Source organism: Condylura cristata, unplaced genomic scaffold, assembly GCF_000260355.1.
Source record: "Condylura cristata isolate star-nosed mole 26May11 unplaced genomic scaffold, ConCri1.0 scaffold00022, whole genome shotgun sequence".
NCBI classification, from domain to species: domain Eukaryota; kingdom Metazoa; phylum Chordata; class Mammalia; order Eulipotyphla; family Talpidae; genus Condylura; species Condylura cristata.
Genome location: NW_004567123.1, coordinates 33,676,896 through 33,696,691, shown reverse-complemented (window position 1 = coordinate 33,696,691; position 19,796 = coordinate 33,676,896). Strand labels below are relative to the sequence as shown.

At 49.8% G+C, this 19,796-nt stretch overlaps 1 protein-coding gene across 1 annotated transcript; it reads left to right on the top strand.

The window, feature by feature from the left end:
• Window positions 1-6,315: 6,315 nt before the first annotated feature.
• LOC101624953 (1,25-dihydroxyvitamin D(3) 24-hydroxylase, mitochondrial) lies at window positions 6,316-19,345 on the top strand. Its single transcript, XM_004686897.2, has 12 exons — window positions 6,316-6,788; window positions 6,994-7,184; window positions 8,273-8,366; window positions 10,290-10,386; window positions 11,827-11,918; window positions 12,569-12,680; window positions 12,876-13,021; window positions 15,020-15,186; window positions 16,548-16,626; window positions 17,126-17,323; window positions 17,413-17,530; window positions 18,271-19,345. The coding sequence occupies exons 1-11, from the start codon at window positions 6,531-6,533 to the stop codon at window positions 17,521-17,523; spliced, it is 1,545 nt and encodes a 514-aa protein (XP_004686954.1). The 5' UTR covers window positions 6,316-6,530; the 3' UTR covers window positions 17,524-17,530; window positions 18,271-19,345.
• Window positions 19,346-19,796: the final 451 nt, after the last annotated feature.

Genomic DNA, 19,796 nt, shown 5'->3' with positions numbered 1-19,796 from the left:
CGCCGGGGCCCTGGGGGACAGGCGGGCGCGCCTCTGACCCCACATAATGCGGGGCAGCCGAGAGGGGCCCGCCCGTTGCTTAATGCCTTGGCCAACGTTAGGGAGCCGTCGCTGCACCTGCTGACGCTGGGGCCTCCCGGTTCTTGCAGTGTCGCTTCAGGATCCCCCTAGGCTCTTAGAAGTGATGAGGACCTCGGAGAACTGGGGCGTCTCTGAGCTGGAGCGAGGGAGAGCGCCTGCTAGACATCATAGCTGGGAATTTTCAAAGCGTGTTTGCTAATGTAGGTAAAGGAACACACGCATACTAACAAATAACAGTTGTTAAATGTTTTTTTCGAATGGGTCTTCAGTCCGGCTCCGGTGGGGGCACCCCACTGGGAACCCCGAGCCTCGGCCCCGTGCGTGGACAGAGGCCTTGTCACTTTAGAACATTCTGCTGATACCTAATCTAAGACCCCAGCCTGAAACCAGAAACAGGCTGATGAGGCGAGTGCTTTTGAAAGCGGAGTTTTTAAAAATGAAGCTTTCGGGGGCCCTCCCTGGTGGCGTAGGGGGTTAAGCACAGCTCTGCAAGTGGCCGCTGCCGCTTCAGTGCCAGTTCCATTGCCAGCCATGGGGCGGCAGACCGCGCCTGATCACCCGCTGCTCCCCTCAGCAGTGTGCTTTATCCTTCTGCCTGTGCTGCTCCCCGCTCTGTCTCTGGAGAAGCCTCTCACCACCCCTGTACCGCTCACTGGCTTGTACCCCAGTTCTGTGTGCATAAATAAATGAATATTTAAAAAATATATTTTAAAAAATGCAGCTTTTGAACTGCTCTGAGGGTTTGGCCACCAAGCTGGCACCAAATGGCCCAGAAGACTTCACAGTGACGTGCGTGGTCCCTGCTCTAGACCCCACACCCCAATGCTGGGACTGGGCAGTGAAGATGGAGCCAGAAGCTGGCTACTGGTAGTTAAATTTGGGGGGATGAGGTGGAAAGTACTGGAATTTTCCATGACTGGGGTGGGGGCATCCAGGGCTTCCCTAGCCCCCTGCCCTGATTGATTAGGGGATACCTGTGTTAAATGGTCTCCACTTACATCTTTCAGAGAGTATGCAGCCTCTAAAGCTGCCAAACCCTGACATAGGCATAGGGAGGAGAGGGGGTGAAGGGCAGGTGCCCCATGGGCAGGTAGGGACAGGTGGGCGTTCAGGTGCAGTCAGGATGTGCCCACATGATTCAGATGCTGCTGGTCGGGGACTTCCTGTACCTACCCCACCATGGATAACTCTGTTGACCTTCAGGGATAACACTATTTCCTGCTCTGGATTGCATAACTTATCTTATCATAGTCTGACCTGTGGGCACTTTCACTTGTTAGGCATAGGTTATGACAGGGTCAGGAAGTTCATGGGTAACTGCAGGGGTTCCCTTTGAAGCTCTTCACTCTGAAGGAGGCATTTTGTCAGCTGGCAAAGCTGGGAAGAAAGACTCTTTGAAATACAAGACAAGACCTTTTATCTTTAAAAGGAAAAAAAATTTTGTGTTTCTGATCAGGAGTCTTTATATAGCTCTTCTCTGGGTCTCCTTAACCTGTCAGTTATTAAGGAACTGGGCTCAGCCCCTCTCCCCCAGATCTCCATCAGCTGATTTGTTCTCGTAATTTAAGCCTGAGCTCAAATGGTAATACCTTAGGAAAGCCTTCACAGACACCAGACCCTGGACCCACAGACACCCCCATCATCTCCTGATTTTTTTGCCTGTTGAGAATCACACTACTGTGTTTCTCTCTGTGCTGTCTGTTATCCCAGCCCCACATGGCAGGGGCCCAGTAACCAGGCACTGAGTGACTTTGCTTCCAGCGAATTCCATGCTAATGGACACAGTAACACAAATCAGGAGATGCACATAAGTTATTTTTCAGTGGAAAAGCCCACCATTCTGGAGGAATCTGTGAGTATCCGTGTAAACACACAAAAACTTCAATTACTCTACCCAAGTTGCAGTGGGATCGGACTCTGGTTGACTTCCTGCACAATACGGTGAAATCATCATTTGATCTCACACAAGAATCAGAATACAGGCAGTGGGATAGCTGTGCTCTGACAGTGGAAAATTAGGTAATAAAACCTAGATTCTGAGGGCTTTCTGGCATTTGCTTCTACAAAAAGTCTGCTTGAATATTCTGCTAACTAAATTCTTCCTCTCCCGAAGTTCAAGGACCTCTTTGAGGATTTTCTTGATTGAGAATTGCTTACCTGGTCTTTATGAATATTGATAAACAACAGCTACCCATTCACCCTGGAATGCACCATTCACCCTGGAATGCACTCACCGTGAATATGGAGGGACGTGACCCACACCTGTCCCCTAACCACACGTTGTCTTGGTCTTCCCATAAGAAAACCCACTTGGGAAGATGTAAGACATCCTTTTCCCTAATCTATCTTCTGAATAGATAGTCTGTAGGACTGAATTCTACAGACACATCATTAGCATGCCAAACAGATGTCTGTAAAGATAATGGTTAATTTCACCTGATGATTCAAATAGTCTTCGTGACCTTTTTTTCATAAAAAATGTTTTTGGAAAAATTTGACATGTAACATTGTATAAACTCAAGATACTACCTGTTACTTTAATACAGGCACATAATTGTGATATGTAATATCACCTAACCCTTCTAAGTGTTAGTTATAGTAATTCTCAGTTTTATGAATGAAGCAACTAAGCTCAGAGAGGTTGCCTGACTAGCCCAAGGCCGCACCGCTTTGGATCACCACTTCAACTCAAGCTGTTGACCCCAAAGTTACTATTTTTGTTTTGTGGAACTGCTGTCTAGATGACACAAAGTTCCCTGGACTGACTGACAACTTCTTCCTGCAGAAACAAAAACTATATTGATACAGATCTTCCTCTTTTCACCAGGAAATGAGGAAATAATCAATATTGCCTATTATTTCTTTACTGGGTGCTGGCCAAAGTAAGCAGCCTGTGTCATATGCTGTAGGAGAGACCAAAACAGGTGCTGCTCATCATATCAAGGAAGTTTTTGTCGAATGGGGCAGAGAACCCCAAAACAAGTGTCACTGTGATTATGACCTCAGTGACCTGGGCGTTCAATCCTGGCGTTCTTCAAAGCATGAACCATCCAGTATAAAATAAACCTTGACTATATGCTCTGTTGGCCTCAGGAAAACTCTGCTGGGAAGACAGGACGATTATCACCACATTGCGGTGAGGGCCCGGAGGCCGAGATACGTAAATTATCACAGGGTCATCTGGGAGGAGATGACAGAGCTGGGGTAGGAACTCGCCAGAATATCTTGGCTATTCGCTGTTTTCAGTGGTGCAGTTTCCCAAGTTCAAATCACAATATTACGTTGAATAAAGCGTGGCAGATTGGGAAGCCAAGTCACTGCTCTTCTGTGCAATTTGCAAGAGTCTGAGCTGGTGAGACAGTAATGCTAGAAGTGATACTTACAAGGGTCTCTCCTGTGCTAATAACTTGATAGGTATTCTTGTCCCAAAAACTGCAAGCAGGTGGCTGTCAGCCCTGCTGTTTTCAGGAGACCTGGTTTACTATGAGGCCATTGTCCGATGTGGAAAGAAAGTCCCCTAAGTTCCCACAATCATGAAACCATCCTACAATGACTGATGGTTTCCAAAATCAGAAAGGGAGTCTAAGACTCCCACCCAAGTTTACCCCAAGCTTTTAAGCACAGAACCTTATTGCCTTGGGGTCTTACCGCTCTAAGGGAGCGTGCGTTTCAGTACCCAGAAACCAAGCCACTGCCCAGCAAGGACGCCCTCACCCCACACACTCACCCCCACACACATGCACACACACCTACACACTCCCACATACGGATCTTGTCATCTGTGGTCGCTTGGTATGAGGGCTGAGGTATAATTATCCATTCAGGACGTGGCAAGTTTTCCCAGAACAGAGCCTGGATCGTTTGGGTAATGATAGCGAGCATGTGTGAGGCACTTCAAGATCTCTCATTAGTAACTCCCAAGAGGAGCCTGGTCAGGATGACTCAGAGCCCAGGTACAGAGTAGGGAAGAGGGAATTTCTGGGACAGGCCTCAAAGCAGTCATTTTGAATCCAGCCGCACCTCATTAAGGAGGGAAGGAAGTGGGTGTCAGTGTGGGTTCAGAGAAACAGCCTCACTTTCTTCCACAATCCAAGATAAAATGACCGCGAACTTTCCCCAACGATACAAGAAACCAATTTCCCCCAAAGAGGACTTTTCTTCCATAAAAGACTAGAGAGTCTAAAGATGACACTAAATTAAGAGAATAGACTTCACCTCCAAAAACTCTACTTGTTGTTCATAAAGCATCTAGTCCTGGACTCCTGTGAAAACGCAGCAGCCTTTAAATGATACCCTTTTCTTCTTGAGGGCACCTGCAGAGAGAGAAAAAGAACAGGCGGGAAATAACCCTACTGACCTGACAGTGGGAGCCAGCGCCTACTGAGCCCTTACTGTGTGCGGAGGGAGGCCGGAAGCAGGCTTCATGGAGGACCCTAGAGGGCCCTTCTGTGTGGGGCTGATCCTTCCGAGTCAGCACATGGAATAGCACTTGCATCACGGCCCAGCACATCTTGTACCACAAAGATTCTTACTCCCCTCTGGAGGGATCCCCCTGTGAGGAAGATTTTCAATTAAATAAAATTTTCTTGATTTAAGGAAAGGTAATGTCACCCAGCCCACTGTAGAGGTATGTGTGTGTGTGTGTGTGTTGGGGGTGGGAGGTTTCAAGGGTCCAGGTACTGGAAAACCCCATTGTGAACCCCAATAGTCCAGACCATGACATAGGACATAATGTAACTGTGTAAAGTGTGTAAAGTTCTGTTGTCTGTGTTCATTTATTTTTTTTAATTGAGCGAACTAAATGGGAACATTTGTGTGAAGCAAGTTCTTAGTGCAATGTTTGCTAGGGGCCCTGAGAAGCTTTGCCTGGGTATGACATAACATAGGGTATCTAAGAAACACCTGCTACCTGTTGCATACTGTGTAGTGATCCCCTGTAGTGAGATAGAGGGCTGTGAAGGACTAGCTCTCTAAGCAGACATAACACATTCCAAACCGATGGCATATTTCAGAGAAATTCCACATAAGGAGCCCTTTCTTAGCATGAACCGTCACTAAATGCTCAGGTCAGAGACAGCATTCAGGCTAAATTTCCACTAGGACAGACTTTTCAAGAAACAAACAAGGTTACAATAAACCTGCCTGGGAAGCACCTGCCTACGGGCCTGGGTCAAAACGACCCAGTCACTGACGACACAGTGTCACTTCCTCCCTGGCTGGCGCTAGTTTTGTGTTGGATCACAATCAACAAAAATCAGTTCTCAACAAAAATCTTCACCTTCTCTTCCTGAATTAAAAGAGCAAGTTTGATGCTGCTCACTGCGTGTGACCACACTGGGCGGGTCCGGAAAGGTGGTGGGGCGGTGGCTGCCAGGGCAGGTGGGTATCCCGAGCCCAGGGTGAGTGTTTCCCACGGGGAGGGAGGGGTGATGGGACAGGTGCCCCCGGGACAGGGCAGCCCCGCGTGTCCATCCCAGCTCAGATGAGGCTCTGTGACCTCACTTGCAAGAATTCATTAAATCTCTAGCAACCTGAAACGAAGCGGCCAGGGAGACAACGGGCACACTCTTAGCCTGTGGCCTGGGGGCACAATTCCCTCTTGGGGTGCATTTCCGTGTCAAACTTTCCCCGCAGGACCCAGCCGGGGCCGGCGACCTGGCTCCCGCGAGGCGCACGGCTCTGGGTCGCGAAGGCGGCAGCAGCGCTCCCGGCCCGAGACCTCGCTGCCCCGACGCGATTGTGCGAGGCCCTGCGGCCGGCCGCGCCCGCCCGCTGCTGCCCGCCAGGGTGAGGCGGGAGGCGCTGGACGCGCGACCGCTGCACTCGGGAGCAGCGCGCCCCGCGGCTTATCTGCGGGGTGGAGCCCCGGGCTCTCCCGCCCCAGCAGCCGCGCGGGTCACCCGAGGCCCGGCGCCCTCGCTCACCCCCGCTGACTCCATCTATTTGCACCCGCCGGCCCCAGCCCCGCGCGTCCCGGGCCGGGCCAGCCGGGCCCACTCCGCCCCGCTCGGCGAGCTCATTGGCACCGGGGCGGGCCCGTCTCCATAAATACAGGGTCCCGGCACGACAGGGCCAGGAGGAACGCCGGCGCCAGCAGCATCTCCGCCGCCCTGCACCTCCGCCTCTGGCCCCAGCCCTGGAAGCCAGCCTTGCGGGCCTAAGGGCAAACCCGCACCCCTTCCTTCCCTCTCCCGAGAGACCCCTCGCAGCTGCACCTCGGCAGCGCCTCTCGCCCGCTTACTCCCACCCCGCGCCCGCCCGGAGGCGCCACACGGCGCCCAGAGTCCAGCATCCTGCCGAGGCCCTTTCTCTGTCCCTCCGCTGCCTCGCCCATCACGCCTCGGGCCCTCTTCGCCTCTCTTCCCATCAGCATCCAGCCCCCACATCCAGCCGGCACCGCTTCGTCCTCGCCTCGCCCTGTCCTCTCGCGCCCGGTGTCCCCCGCTGCCATGAACCCCCCTGTCAGGAAGAGCAGCTCCCTGGCCCCCTTCCTAAGGCAGCTGCGCAGCCTGGGGCAGCTCCCCAGACCTGTGCCGTTGCCGGCCTGTCAGACCCCCGCGCCAGGGGAGGTGCCCCGCTGCCCGTTGGCAGGGCCACGGGATGCGCGGAGCGCAGCTGCCCTGCCCGGCCCCACCAACTGGCCACTCTTGGGGAGCCTGCTGGAGATTCTCTGGAAAGGGGGTCTCAAGAAACAGCATGCCACGCTGGTGAGTGCCTCGCCGCTCCTCCGTTCCCTCTCCCCTTCCTGCGTGCGCTCCAGGCGCTCCAGACCCTCCCGGCCGGCCAGCGCCGTGCGCTCCAGGGTCCCTGCCGGCTCCCGGGAGGAAGGAGGCAGGAGGAGAGAGAAACAGAGAAGCCTCTGGGCGGCCTCTGGGCGGCAGGGGATGCGCGCTGAGCTCGCACCTGCTGCAGGCGCAGCACCACAAGAAGTATGGCAAGATTTTCCGCATGAAGTTGGGGTCCTTCGACTCAGTGCACCTGGGCTCGCCGTGCCTGCTGGAAGCGCTGTACCGCACCGAGAGCGCGTACCCACAGCGGCTGGAGATCAAACCGTGGAAAGCGTACCGGGATTACCGCCAGGAGGGCTACGGGCTGCTGATCCTGTGAGTCCAGGGGGCAGGATGGGCCTGGGATGCCGCCTGACGCCCGTGGAAACTGGGACGGGCAGGACTTGGGGGGGCCCTGGGGTTGGACCCCTTAGGGGGGCTGCGCGCACTAGAGCAGTTGGGAGCTGTTCAGTAAGACAGGGTGGGGGGGGGGGACTGTACAGCACCTGGCTTCTCGCTGACAACCGCAGGGCCCTTACTGGCCATCCAAGAAATGCCAGCAAGTGCCACCTCTTGGGCAGAAGAAAGTTCAGAAGTCAGTGCCAGAGGCACCAACAAAATTGTCCTTAATTTTGTAGCTCTGATGTGAAAGGCAAGGAAGCCTTTGCTTTTGATAGTGGCCTTCCTTTGGGGGAGGGGAGTAAGGGGTTATGACCTAGGACTAGTAGAAGGGTGGAGTGTGGAGGTGCCAGAATAGATTTTTCCACAGCTATACAACATGGTGCCATTGCTCTGCCCTCGCTGTGGGAGCATTAAACAATCCAGCCCACTTCTCTCCCCCAGGGGTAATGCCCAATAGCTGCATTTTCCAGGATGTAATTACTGCAGTTAGAATCACGGGAGGTGGGATGCATCCCACACTCTGTGGTGGGGGGTGAGTGTGGATGGGGTGCCTGGGGGCAGCAGCATGCCTTTTGACCCCCATTTGGAGGCCATGGCAACATTCTAAATTTTAGAGGGTTAGCCAGTGGAACTTTCAACGCATGTCCATGGATTGAAAGAAGATAAAAGTTTTATCTCTGACCCATCCAGGTTCCAGGTAAGGGGCAGCTCACGACCCTTTCTGCTAGGAATTGGGGCTCTGACCTCCCAGCTCAACCCCAGCAAGGGCACCTCAGATGCCTGGACTGCAAGTGATTCTGGGCTTCACCTTTCTGGCATAACCGTTGGCTGAGAAAAAGTGGTTTTCGTCATATCATTTAACCAGCACCAAATATCCCAGTGCTAATGTTCACAGGCTATTCCTTGGCATGATTCCCAGGGTGTGTTGGATGAGGGAGTTTGCACAGTGAGAGCTACGGCGTCTTTGCCTTTCCCTCTGTCCCTTCCGAAGTGCTCTGAGTATAATTCTGCTTCTCCACCAGGGAAGGGGAAGACTGGCAGAGGGTCCGGAGTGCGTTTCAAAAGAAGCTGATGAAACCGGTGGAAATAATGAAGCTGGACAGCAAAATCAATGAGGTCTGCTGACTGGGACCAGATTTCCAGCCTCTTTTAGGGAAAGGGGGATGTTTATGGGGGGAAAGCTGGTGACTTTCTAGACATTTCTAGATCTTTCCTCTATACCACAAAAGTTGTATGTATGTGCTTGTTTCATATATATGTATAGATTGATAGATACACATACACATATAGGTATATGCAAAAATTTCTCCCTTCAATGGGAGGCAATTTTGAACCATGTTAAAATAGGCTAAACTACCCAACATCCATATTCCTCCCACCTCACCTTCCTTTTAAAACAGTATTGCTCTCTATGCAGACATTGGTCTCTCCAGTCTTGAATAAGTCTCAGCTTTCTATCTCCTAGCTATGTAATACAACTATACCATTTTATCTCCCTAAGCTTCAGCATCCCAATCTATAAAATGGGAGAAACAATTCACTCTCCATAGGCTTGCTGTGAGGACTAAATGAAATCATGCTCTGAAGCTCCTATTTGAACTGGGTTTTGCAGGATGAGTAGGAGTCTGCAAGACAGAAAAGGTGGAGAAAGGCACTCAGTGAGGGAGAATGGGCTGCTGAAAATAAGGAGGCATGAGATGACATATGGTGTGTTCAGAGACGAGTGCATGCAGGCATCATTTCTTGTAAATGATGATAGACAGTTCTTTCAACAGTTTTTTTGTTCCCTGCTAAGGTACTTAGACATTAACCTTCAGCCAACTGGAGACCAAAAGATCAGGGTTTAAATAGATAATAATGTCTTTTTTACTCCCTTTCATTCTGGGTGTTTACTTTAAACTGACCTTGAATGCAGATAGGATCATATAGGTGAAAGATTGCAAACCCAGAAGCTTCCAGAGGCTGGGAAGTTAATGTAAGTGTGTAAGGCAGGCCCAGTGGAGATTTTAGCAAACAGAAGCGTGACTTTTCTAGAGGGAGCCGCTGCCCTGGCTCCAGCAAATGACTGCTTCGTAGGAGTGTCGACCTGCTATCACCAGACCTTGTCATTATTATTATCATTATTATTATTGTTATTGTTATTACTACTACTACTACTACTACTACTACCATGACAAATAATGGAAATGCATCCATTCATGTGAAATCTCTGGATTTTCCAATGGTAGTAAATTGGAAGTACTCTTTAATACATTGTGTGTGCAAATGAAACATTCCATTGGTGACATGGATGGATTTGTAGGTGCACACCCTGTATTTCAGGCCCTCCCCTCCCCACTTTACACCTATATGTGCAAGGACGAGAGCCTAAACCACTCCCAAAGCCTTGGTTTTCTCCCTTGTTACCTGTCTGCCTCACCTGGTTGTGATGAGGATTAGATTAAATAACATGCTTTGTACAGTTCTCAGTACCAGACAAGACTTGTTAAAGTGTGATGCACTCATTATCGAAACCCTGTTTTGGAAACTGGCGTCTAGGTTGTTTTATGTAACTGGTCCAAGGTCATAGAGCTATTTGGTGAGGAAGCTCTGTCTAAAATTTGTGGATTTCTTGGCTCCAAGTTCAACATGCTTAGCACAGTTCTGACCAGTAAGGAGATGCTTGCTTACCCAGATATGAAGGTGGCAGAGCACAGGCGATTTCTAGCATCTGAGTCTTTGAGATATTGTGCCAACAAGTTCCCAGGCCGGTTTATCTGACATCCCTACTAGGGGAAATGTTTCCCCTTTCTTAGATTTAGATCAAATGCTGAAACTTGAACTAACATATGTCTTCAGCAGGAAAAGCAGAGGGAATAGCCCAGGATAAGGATATGAGGGAGTGATGTGAGCTTCCATGGTGAATACAGAGTCAGTGTTGCTTATAGCCAATAGCATTCTAAGCCTGGAATACACTGTATAGTAAAACTTCAAGGTTGTTACCTAAGCTTAAGCTGCTGTTTTCCTTCAGTGTGTCTTTTGTGGTCTCTTTCTTTTAAGGTCTTGGCTGATTTTATGGATAGACTAGATGAGCTCTGTAATGAGCAAGGCTGCATTGAAGATTTATACAGTGAGCTGAACAAGTGGTCGTTTGAAAGTAAGTTATCTTCATGGTCTAATTTGGCGAGTGACTTTGAGGGTCAAATTCAGAGGTCAGCAACTCAGCAAAAACCATACACTATATTGAGAGTAACAGGGCAAGGGGAATGAAAGACATGGGAGCCTTTTCATGCATCCAGACACTTAACAGATGCACTGTTTGCCTGATGGATTGTTTGTGTGGAGTCCTTCAACAAACATTCACCATACACCTCCTATGTGCCAGGCACTCTGGCTGAGGCCAGGGAGTGGAGAGGACTCCCCAGTTCAGACCTGCCCCCCCCCACCAGCTCAGCATGCCTTGAAAGGTGTGGTCCCACCATGTTACCACATTAGAGACTCCCGTGCAAATAAGAAATCCTCGGAAGAGGTTAAGGGAAAGTGACAAAATGATTATAGGGGAGAACCAAGTGCATGTTTTGGGAATTGTTTCCCCATGCCCAGAAGAGGTTTTGAATGTATTCATTACAAATTAAAAACTTGACTATAGTCGTTTAAAAGTGCCTGGCATTGCAGCCAGCCCTCAGCTGGCACACCGTGAGGGCAGTGGGCACACACGCTCACTCAGGAGTTTGTTCCTCCATTCTAGGCTTGTTGGCTTGTTGCCAAATGGCTGCTGGCTCTCCTGGCCTCACCTCTGCATTCTAGGCAAGGAGGAAGGAGGGTACTTGTCCCCTCTACCAAGAAAGCAAGAGTGAATTCCCTTTGGTTTCAGGGGTCAGACCTGGGTCACAGCCACTCTGGCCGCTGCAAGGAAACCTGGAGGTGGGAGACAGAGATGCCCTCAGAGGCTAGGTCATCCCTGACTGGCCCTGAGGACAGATGCACTGATGCCCTGCACGAAAGTGTGGTTCTCTAGGGAGAATGAGCTCTGTGACCAGCCATGCCTGTTACATGACATCACTGATGAACTCTGACAAAAGCACTTAGGAGAGATCCATGAGTGCATGAAAACGGCTCCCTCTACTCTGTGGTGGACCTTAGTGGATCAGTCAACAGTGTTGCACCCAGAAAACCTGGCAAATGGGACAGATGCAATGGGGGAGAAATCAGCGGGAAGGGCTGGTCCCTCTCACACAGCGCTGCGCATTTCCTCGTGGCTCCTTTACCTTCCTGCTCTCAAGGCTTCTCAACTGCCTTAGGCACCTGAGTCCCATAGGTGACTAGCGACACAGCAAGAGAAACAGGACACAGCTGAGTGAGCCACTCGGGGCTGACCACGGGGCACCTCTGCCACCGTCCTGGTCTCCCTGTGGCCGGAATGACGAAGGACAAGTCCTTTGTGATCAGGAGACTCCTCAGGCCCAGACACCTGAGGGCCCCACACCTGCACCTCTGTGCAGCCCCTCGCTCTGCCTGTGCTCCTGCTGCTTGGGCCAGACCAATCTCCCGCTAGCATCGCCTCTGGCACAAGAGGGCCGATTGCTTCACCTAACAGGTATCTGTCTGGTGCTCTACGAGAAGAGATTTGGACTCTTCCGGAGGAACACAGAGGAGGAAGCCTTGAACTTCATCCTGGCCATCAAAACAGTGAGCATCCCCATCCCAGGAGCTGCGGCTCTGCCAACTGTCTGATACAGAAGTTGGCGCGGGGCATCGCGTGGGCTTCCGCGAACAGCACACGGCTTGTCCCGGTGCTGTGTCTGTTCTCACATGCTGGGTGTTTTCAGGCGTGAGTGTGCCCACGCGCACAGGTAATAAAGCACGTTAGATCGTCGCTTGTTTGAACAAAGTGAAGCAGGTATTTCAGTTGACGGGCTCATGGTCACACAGCTATTTTTAGAGTCCCAGTGTGTTTGATTTAAGATGTTGAGTGGTCTGAGTCGTGTGTGGGGGTGGTGGGCGATGAGAAGTTGGTTTAGGAATGGCTGAAGTTTGGAAATAGAAGTGAATATGAAAGTCATAGTTTTCCTTTTTTTTAAACATCAGATCAAGTGTTTCTGGAAGCACAGCCAGGGGCAACCAGCCCCACGATGAAGTTAAAGGCGTCCTTGGGGTGGAGGGGGGACCCCTCCGGGATGGGAAGTGGGGGAGGCTGGGAGTGCCCAGAACGCAGCCTCTGGGGAAGCACAGGGGACTTGTCCACACCCAGCCCTGCAGAGGGGCAGATTTCTATGGGGGTGGGGGGTGGAGGTGGTGGGGGGACAGAAGGAAGATGGCAGGGTCTCTGTTCCTCTCAGATGATGAGCACGTTTGGGAGGCTGATGGTGACTCCAGTGGAGCTGCACAAGGGACTCAACACCAGAGTGTGGCAGGCCCACACGCAGGCCTGGGACACCATCTTCAAGTCAGGTGAGAGCCGAGCTCCTGCGCCGGGCGGGGCTGCTGGGGAGGGCGGTGGCTGGTCCCCGTGGCCAGTCCGGATGCGGATGCAGTGGCTCAGGCAAGGTCCCCTACGGCCTCAGACGGTGCAAGGAAGACATAATGCGGGTACTTCTCGCCCTCATTCACCGACTAACTCCTTTGCCTTGTCCTCTCTTCCCTTAGTGAAGTCTTGCATCGACAACCGGTTAGAGAAACACGCGGAGCGACCCTCTGAAGACTTCCTCTGTGACATTTATCACCGCAATCAGCTTTCCAAGAAGGAATTATATGCTTCGGTCACAGAGCTGCAGCTGGCTGCAGTGGAGACGGTAAGGGATGAGGGGTGGGGGTGGGGGGCTCAAGTCCTTTGCTAAATAAACAGCATAAGTTCCTTCTGGAGATTTTAAGGAGGCACTGAGCGCCCCTTTCCCTGGATTACCTGAGCGCTCGCTTACCCCCCAAAAGAGGCAAACCCCCAAGACAGGTGACACAGGAGGCCCAGGCTGGACCTTTGCACTGAAACGTGAAGGAGCAGAACCCACGTGCTCCAGTGAGAAACCCAGGGCAGGGTGTTAGGGAGAGACATGCAAACGGAATACTGTACTTCTTAACCAGGTGGGTCTTCTAGATTTTTGACAGTGGAGTGGTCAGGGGGGTCACAAGTATTAGTTACCCTGAAGTGCTTAACTTGGGCGGTCACTTACTGTAAGCATCCTGGAAGAGTCTTTACCCGCCCAGCCATATTTCTGCTGCAGAAAACTAACTGTAAGCAGAGTGAATTTGAGGAAACTTGATTTCAATTTAAATAAAAGTGCTCATTTTAAGTGCCAGAATTCTGCCCGAAAGCCGTTGTTAGTCCTGATACTGGGTACAGCCAAAATCCTAACACAAGAACCCACAAGTGTTCCAGTGGAGTTGATGATCTTGATTCATTTTTTAAAAAAGATTTATTTATTTATGCCTACAAGACCTGGGCTGCAGGCCAGAAGATGAGAGGATTTACTAGGCACAGAGTGGGGAGCAGAACAGGCAGATCTACTGAGAGGCATTGCTGAGGGGAGCAGCGGGGGACAGGAAGGGTCTGCGATGCCATGTGGGGTCACCTCCGGGGCGGGGATCGAACTCCTGCTGCAGTGGCTATGGACAGCTTCACTGTGCTGTGCTTTAATCTGTTGCACCACCAGGGAGGGCCCCATATTGAATTTATTTTTTAACAAAGCTCTTGTTAGCAACAATCCTAGATTCTATAGCTCTTTTTCTGCATTCAATTTTTATATCAATATTTTCCTCTTTTTTTTTCTAGATTTATTTATTTATGCCTACAGAGCTGGGGTACAAGCCAGAGGTGCAGGGGCAGTGAGAGGATTCACCAGAGACAGAGTGGGGAGCAGAACAGGCAGATGGATGAAGTACACTGCTGAGGGGGGCAGCGGGTGGGTCGGGAGAGGTCTGCCGCGCCCTGTGGGTCACCTGTGGGGCAGGCGGGGATCGAACTCATGCTGAAGTGGCTTTAGCTTCTAAGTGCTGCGCTTTAACCCCCTGTGCCACCAGGGAGGACCCTACATGAAGCCATTTTCAGTGAAACTTTTTTGAAGTTCTGTTTTACTTTCATTGTGTCATCTTGACTGAGGGGGTGTCAGTTTATAACTCTGCATATGATTTAGGGGTCTAGGCTTAGGTGTAATGACGACCCCACACACAGTCCAGGGTACCCCCCACAGTCAGCTTTAAGAACACGTTGTTGGTGGACGACCACAGGTGCCTGGTGGTGGGTGTGCTGGAGTCACAGACGCCGGCTCTCGACCTCTAAGCCATACACAGTATCGTAAGCCATTTTTACCTCCATACAATTTTTTTTTAAATATTAAAGCTTCTCTTGATAATTATAAGTTCGCTTGCAGTTCTAGATTTCTGGATTCTTCACCCAGCTCTCCCCCAGTGGTCACATCTGGCATAACAACGGAACAATGAGCCGGAAGTGCCTGCAACCCACCCATCTGACTTCCATCACTTTAACCTGCTTTCAATTGTGTTCAAACTAGTTTTGTGATAAAGCATATTTAAGTATCTTCACCCAGTTGAGTATATAAAGGATTTCCTCTCACTTCCCTCAGTACATAAGCTATCCTTAATAGATGCATTTTGCAAAATAAATCTGATTTTTCACACGTTGTGCTTATTTAAGGCACAGCAGACAGACAGGCATAAACAAGCATCGCCGAGGGATGAGCCAAGACAGGCTGTGTAGACGCTGCCTTTGGCTCAGTTCAGACTGGATTTAAAGCAGTTTATTTGCAGACACTCAACTTTGTCCATTTGACTTTCAGACAGCAAACAGCTTGATGTGGATTCTCTACAACCTATCTCGCAATTGCCATGTGCAACAAAAGCTTCTCAAGGAAATTCAGAGTGTGCTGCATGAAAACCAGATCCCCCGGGCAGAGGATTTGAGGAATATGCCATATTTAAGAGCCTGTCTGAAAGAATCTATGAGGTAGAACACTTGTCCAAGCCAATGTGAATATGTCAGAAAGCTGTTCTCTTACAAGTTGATTCACGAACATTTAACAAATTGCAGAACAAGCCTCAGGAGCATATTCCTTATCTGTTACTCACTTCCTAAACATTTGGAGAAATTCTGTTAGACCTTGGAAAGTCCATGCCTTCCTTCAATCAGTAATGATAACGTTGCAGTGCAGGCTCTAAGTGCTAATTAAGATCTTGGGCACGCTTGAAGGACAGCATGAACGCTCAGCAGGAAACCATGTTATTATGTGATAAGACACAGACACTGCTTTGGTTTCAGGCCTCTGGTAGAGGTTACTTGAAAATTCCTTTATCCTTGCTGGAGAACAAAACCTATATCTTATGATCAGAAGGAAATAACTAACTTCATGGAGTGTTGACAGGAGAAACCTAGAAAAACATCAGGCTTGAGCTGAAGCACGACAAATACATACCTTGGAGCCTGGACTGAGTTTGGGGAACCCCGCGGCACCACGCAGCCTGGGGTGGGGGCACAGCCGACACAATCAGACAATCAGCAGGGGAGAAAAACACCTGCTTGCAAACGCCAGCGGGGGGCGGGGGGGGGGAGAGACAGATCGTTTTCCCTAGGAGTTGTGGTCATTTGGGGGCAGCCATCCCAGGCCTGCCGTTCATGGTTGATTCAGGCAATTGGAAAAGGAATCTTGGCATGTCAGGTGTCTGAGACGCTGTTAGTGCTGAAGCAGGGGCTGGCACTCAGGCAGGCAGGCAGGCAGCGAGACAGGAGGCTGAAAGCCCAGAGAAGCTGAGCCCACCCCCCTTCCTACCGTCCTGCAGCCAGTCACAGCTGAGCAGACAGTGCAGCTTCGGGCTGTCTGTTGCTTGCCAAGCACCCAAAGGTAGAAAACGTAACTGATGCACTTTGGGGCTCTGGGCTGACTGTTGTCTGGAAGGCAATGAAGCTCCTGATTTAACCAGGCGCTTACACCTGTGTCCCCTTTTTGAGTGTGGATTTGTGTGGCAAGTATTTTTTTTTCAAAGATTATTTTATATATTTATGATACACGAACTGGGGTACAGGCCAGAGGTGCGGGGGTGAGATGATTCCCCAGAGCAGAGTGGGGAGCAGAACAGGCAGATCCACTGAAACCTACTGCTGAGGGGAGCAGGTCTGCTTTGCCCTGTGGGTCACTCCCTGGCAGGGGATAGAACTCCTGCCCTGCAGTGGCTGGCAACAGCTTGATCTGAGACTTTAACCCCTGCAGCACCAGCAAGGCTGCAGCAATTATTTACTTAACCGGAATTCGCATTCCAGCTAGAATCTGATCTGACCTGTTCCCCCTCTCGCCTTTGATTCCCTTCCCTCAGGCTGACTCCCAGTGTGCCGTTCACCACTCGGACGCTGGACAAGCCCACGGTTCTGGGTGAATATGCTTTGCCCAAAGGAGTAAGTAAAATTTATATCATCAGCAGCTGATAGGGCTTCGGAAGATACCTGGTCCAAGTCGTCAGGTTCCCTCAGAACGCAGGGAGAGCTTTCATTCTGTGTGCTGCACGCAAAACGCACACACTGCATTGCCAGTACAAGGAATCACAGCGAGCAGACAAGGGGTCCTGGGTGCAGGGGTAGCCTTGAGTGGGCTACGCAAAACCCACGAGCCTCTTTTTGCACATCTGTAAAATGGGAATCATGAAGAATCTACCCCGTGGAGCTGGCGAGAGAATGTGGTATAAAATAGTGATATAAAATAGTTAAGTTAAGCTCACCTATTTGGGACCTGGGCCCTTTCAAGCTCAATGCCTGTTGACCACCACCACCATTTAACCCCGGACAGTGGGGGGTGTGGGGGGACTTACTTTACATCTCAAGGTGGTCACGTGTGAACGCCACTCTTCAACTATCTCCTTCCATTTTTTCTAACGTGGCTGGGTCTCTGCCTTTGCAGACCGTGCTGATGCTAAATACCCAGGTGCTGGGATCCAATGAAGAAAGTTTTGGAGATTCAAGTCAATTTAGACCTGAACGATGGCTTGAAGAGAAGCAAAGGATCAATCCTTTCGCCCACCTCCCGTTCGGCATCGGGAAAAGGATGTGCATAGGGCGCCGACTAGCAGAACTCCAGCTCCTTCTCGCTGTCTGCTGGGTAAGACCTGCCTGGCCTCCAGGCTGTGTTCCGGGGGCCCCACAAGGCAGGGGGGGCTGACGCTGCTCCTCTGTGCCTGTGTGCTGCAGATTGTCCGCAAATACGACATCGTGGCCACGGACCACGCGCCTGTGGAGACGCTGCACCTGGGCATCCTCGTGCCCAGCCGGGAGCTGCCCATTGCTTTCCACCAGCGGTAGACCCCAGGTGGGCATCCGGTGTCGCAGCCAAGGAGTGTGAGGGGGGAGCCAGTGGGCAGACTGGACTCTGAACCGGGGAGCAGTTACTTAAACTCGCTACCTGTGATTTAGTTTCCCTGGTACAGCGAGGAGCTGCAGGGCGTCTGTCCAGAAAGTGGATGCGAATGCTAGTGTGGAGCCCAGAGCAGGCATCGGCGGCATGCTCAGCTAACACGCAATGCTGCTGTGGTGATTGTGTGGGTTATCTGGGGAGAACACGCTTTTTCTGTGAAGGACCCGTTGGCAATCCTTTAGACCTCGTGGCTAAATATTTTAGACTGTGTGCTGTCAAGTCTACAGCTAGTGAGCAAGTCAACAGCCGTTTTGACCCTTCGGAATCTGTCCTGAGTGCATACAGCAAACAAGGAAGCATTTCTTCAGTTACTCCACCAAATCCTGAGTAGGTTATTTAAGGGAACATACATTACAAATGAAACTTCTAGCTGAGCCCCAAAGGAAACCCTCCCCAGGTGGCTGCGTCCCTGGGGGCAACCTGTCAAAATCAACAGTGCTGAAATCAAGGCAGGCAATGACGGGATCCCAGCTTAACTTTGAAGTCCCAGTCTTCAGCCAGGACAGCACCCATGCAGCTCAAGGCAAACCACACGTTGGGTAAAGCCCGTGGCTATTTATGGCTTTAGCACAGTAATTCCTTCAGCTTAATTTACTTCTTTGACATATAATTGTGGTATGCTTTTTTTTCCCCAGATTTTTTTTTTACTGAGACCAGGGGCCACAATTTTTAATTTCCCGCAAGGCTGGTGCTTATGATTTCTGCAGGACCAGAAGAAAGTTTCCAAAAAATCAGAGCAAGAAGTAACATTTAAAGAAGACGTAAGACCTGGTGTTCAGGCTTTCATCTGCACAATTGATCCAGAAGCCCTATGCCTACGTACATGCTGGCCTTCATTAAGATCATACCCATCAGCAGGCTGAGAGTTTGGAATCCAGGTGCTCCGAGGTGCCTATCCTGACTCATAATAAAATGGCCCAGGGTCCTGCTTCCTCCAGCCCCTCCCTGCATGAAAAGCAGGCTGGGTACTTGTGAGTTCATTATGTGCAAGCTTCTACATGTTTCTGCCCACACCCTGTCAAAGCCAGCTTTTCTTCTTCACTTCTCAAGAATGAGCTTAGATTCCAAAATGAAAGACCTATGGCAGCTGAATTATATCAGGGATTGAGTAAAAACAATACTCCATCTGTTGGAACTCAGTGTTCAGCAAATACCTGCTTAATAACTCCAGCAAAGCTAAATGTGAGTTGAAGGTAGCAAGCCCCGTGACATTGCATTTTTGCTTGTTGAAATAGAAATAGAACTGGGAATGAGCCAGTACCTCTGTTTCAAGAATTACTTTAAGGAATCCTGAAATTATTTACTCCATGTATTTCCTTTCAGTGTTAATGAGGGGCTCGATCTTTTAAAACTGTGCAAGTGTATGTGTGTGTTCTAATGGTAAACTGCTTGTTGTTGTTGTTTTTTAATATACATAATAGTTGATTTAGAATCTGTGGCTTGACTTCCAAAGTTCAGCTACTCCTTCAAAATATTCAGTGTAATCCTAAGAAAGTGAATTCCATGCTTTAAATTTCCCATCTGCAGAATGGGGCAGTGTCAGGCATCGTCTAATTAACTGTATGAACATTTGGTATGTGACTTGAATTCATTGGGGAAAGTGAATTCAGAAATGAAAAATACATAGAGAACTTTGCAATATTTTCAAAACATGCCTAAAGATTGTGTTTACATACAATATATTTGCACATTTTCTACTACTGCTTTTCCTAAAAGGGAACTGTATATTTGATAAAGATTTTCCTTTTTAGGTTTCTTTTTGTACATTTCTCAAGTTTACATTTATATCTGTATGTTTGAATGAATAAGTACATATCGCCAAAAATGGTGTATGCTTTCTCCTTGCTGTGAAATTATTTTTTAAACTATCTCCACACATTTGTTGTGTTTCACTTGTGTCTCTTTTTTGAAATCCCTGCAAATAAGAATAAAAGTCTCCAAATACTTGGGAGAGACGTTTTCTTCATTGTGTTTGTTACAACAAAATTTAAACATTCAATCACTTTGTCTTGTTGGGAAATATTCGCAAGGGGCCATTTCACCAGCGCTGTATCACAGAACTGTCTTTGCAGGAATCTGGACTTTGATAACAGGTTTTCAGAAAGGGCAAAATCATTTCCCACTCCTTGGCTGCCAGCCTTGTGCCCAAGGTCCTCTGGCT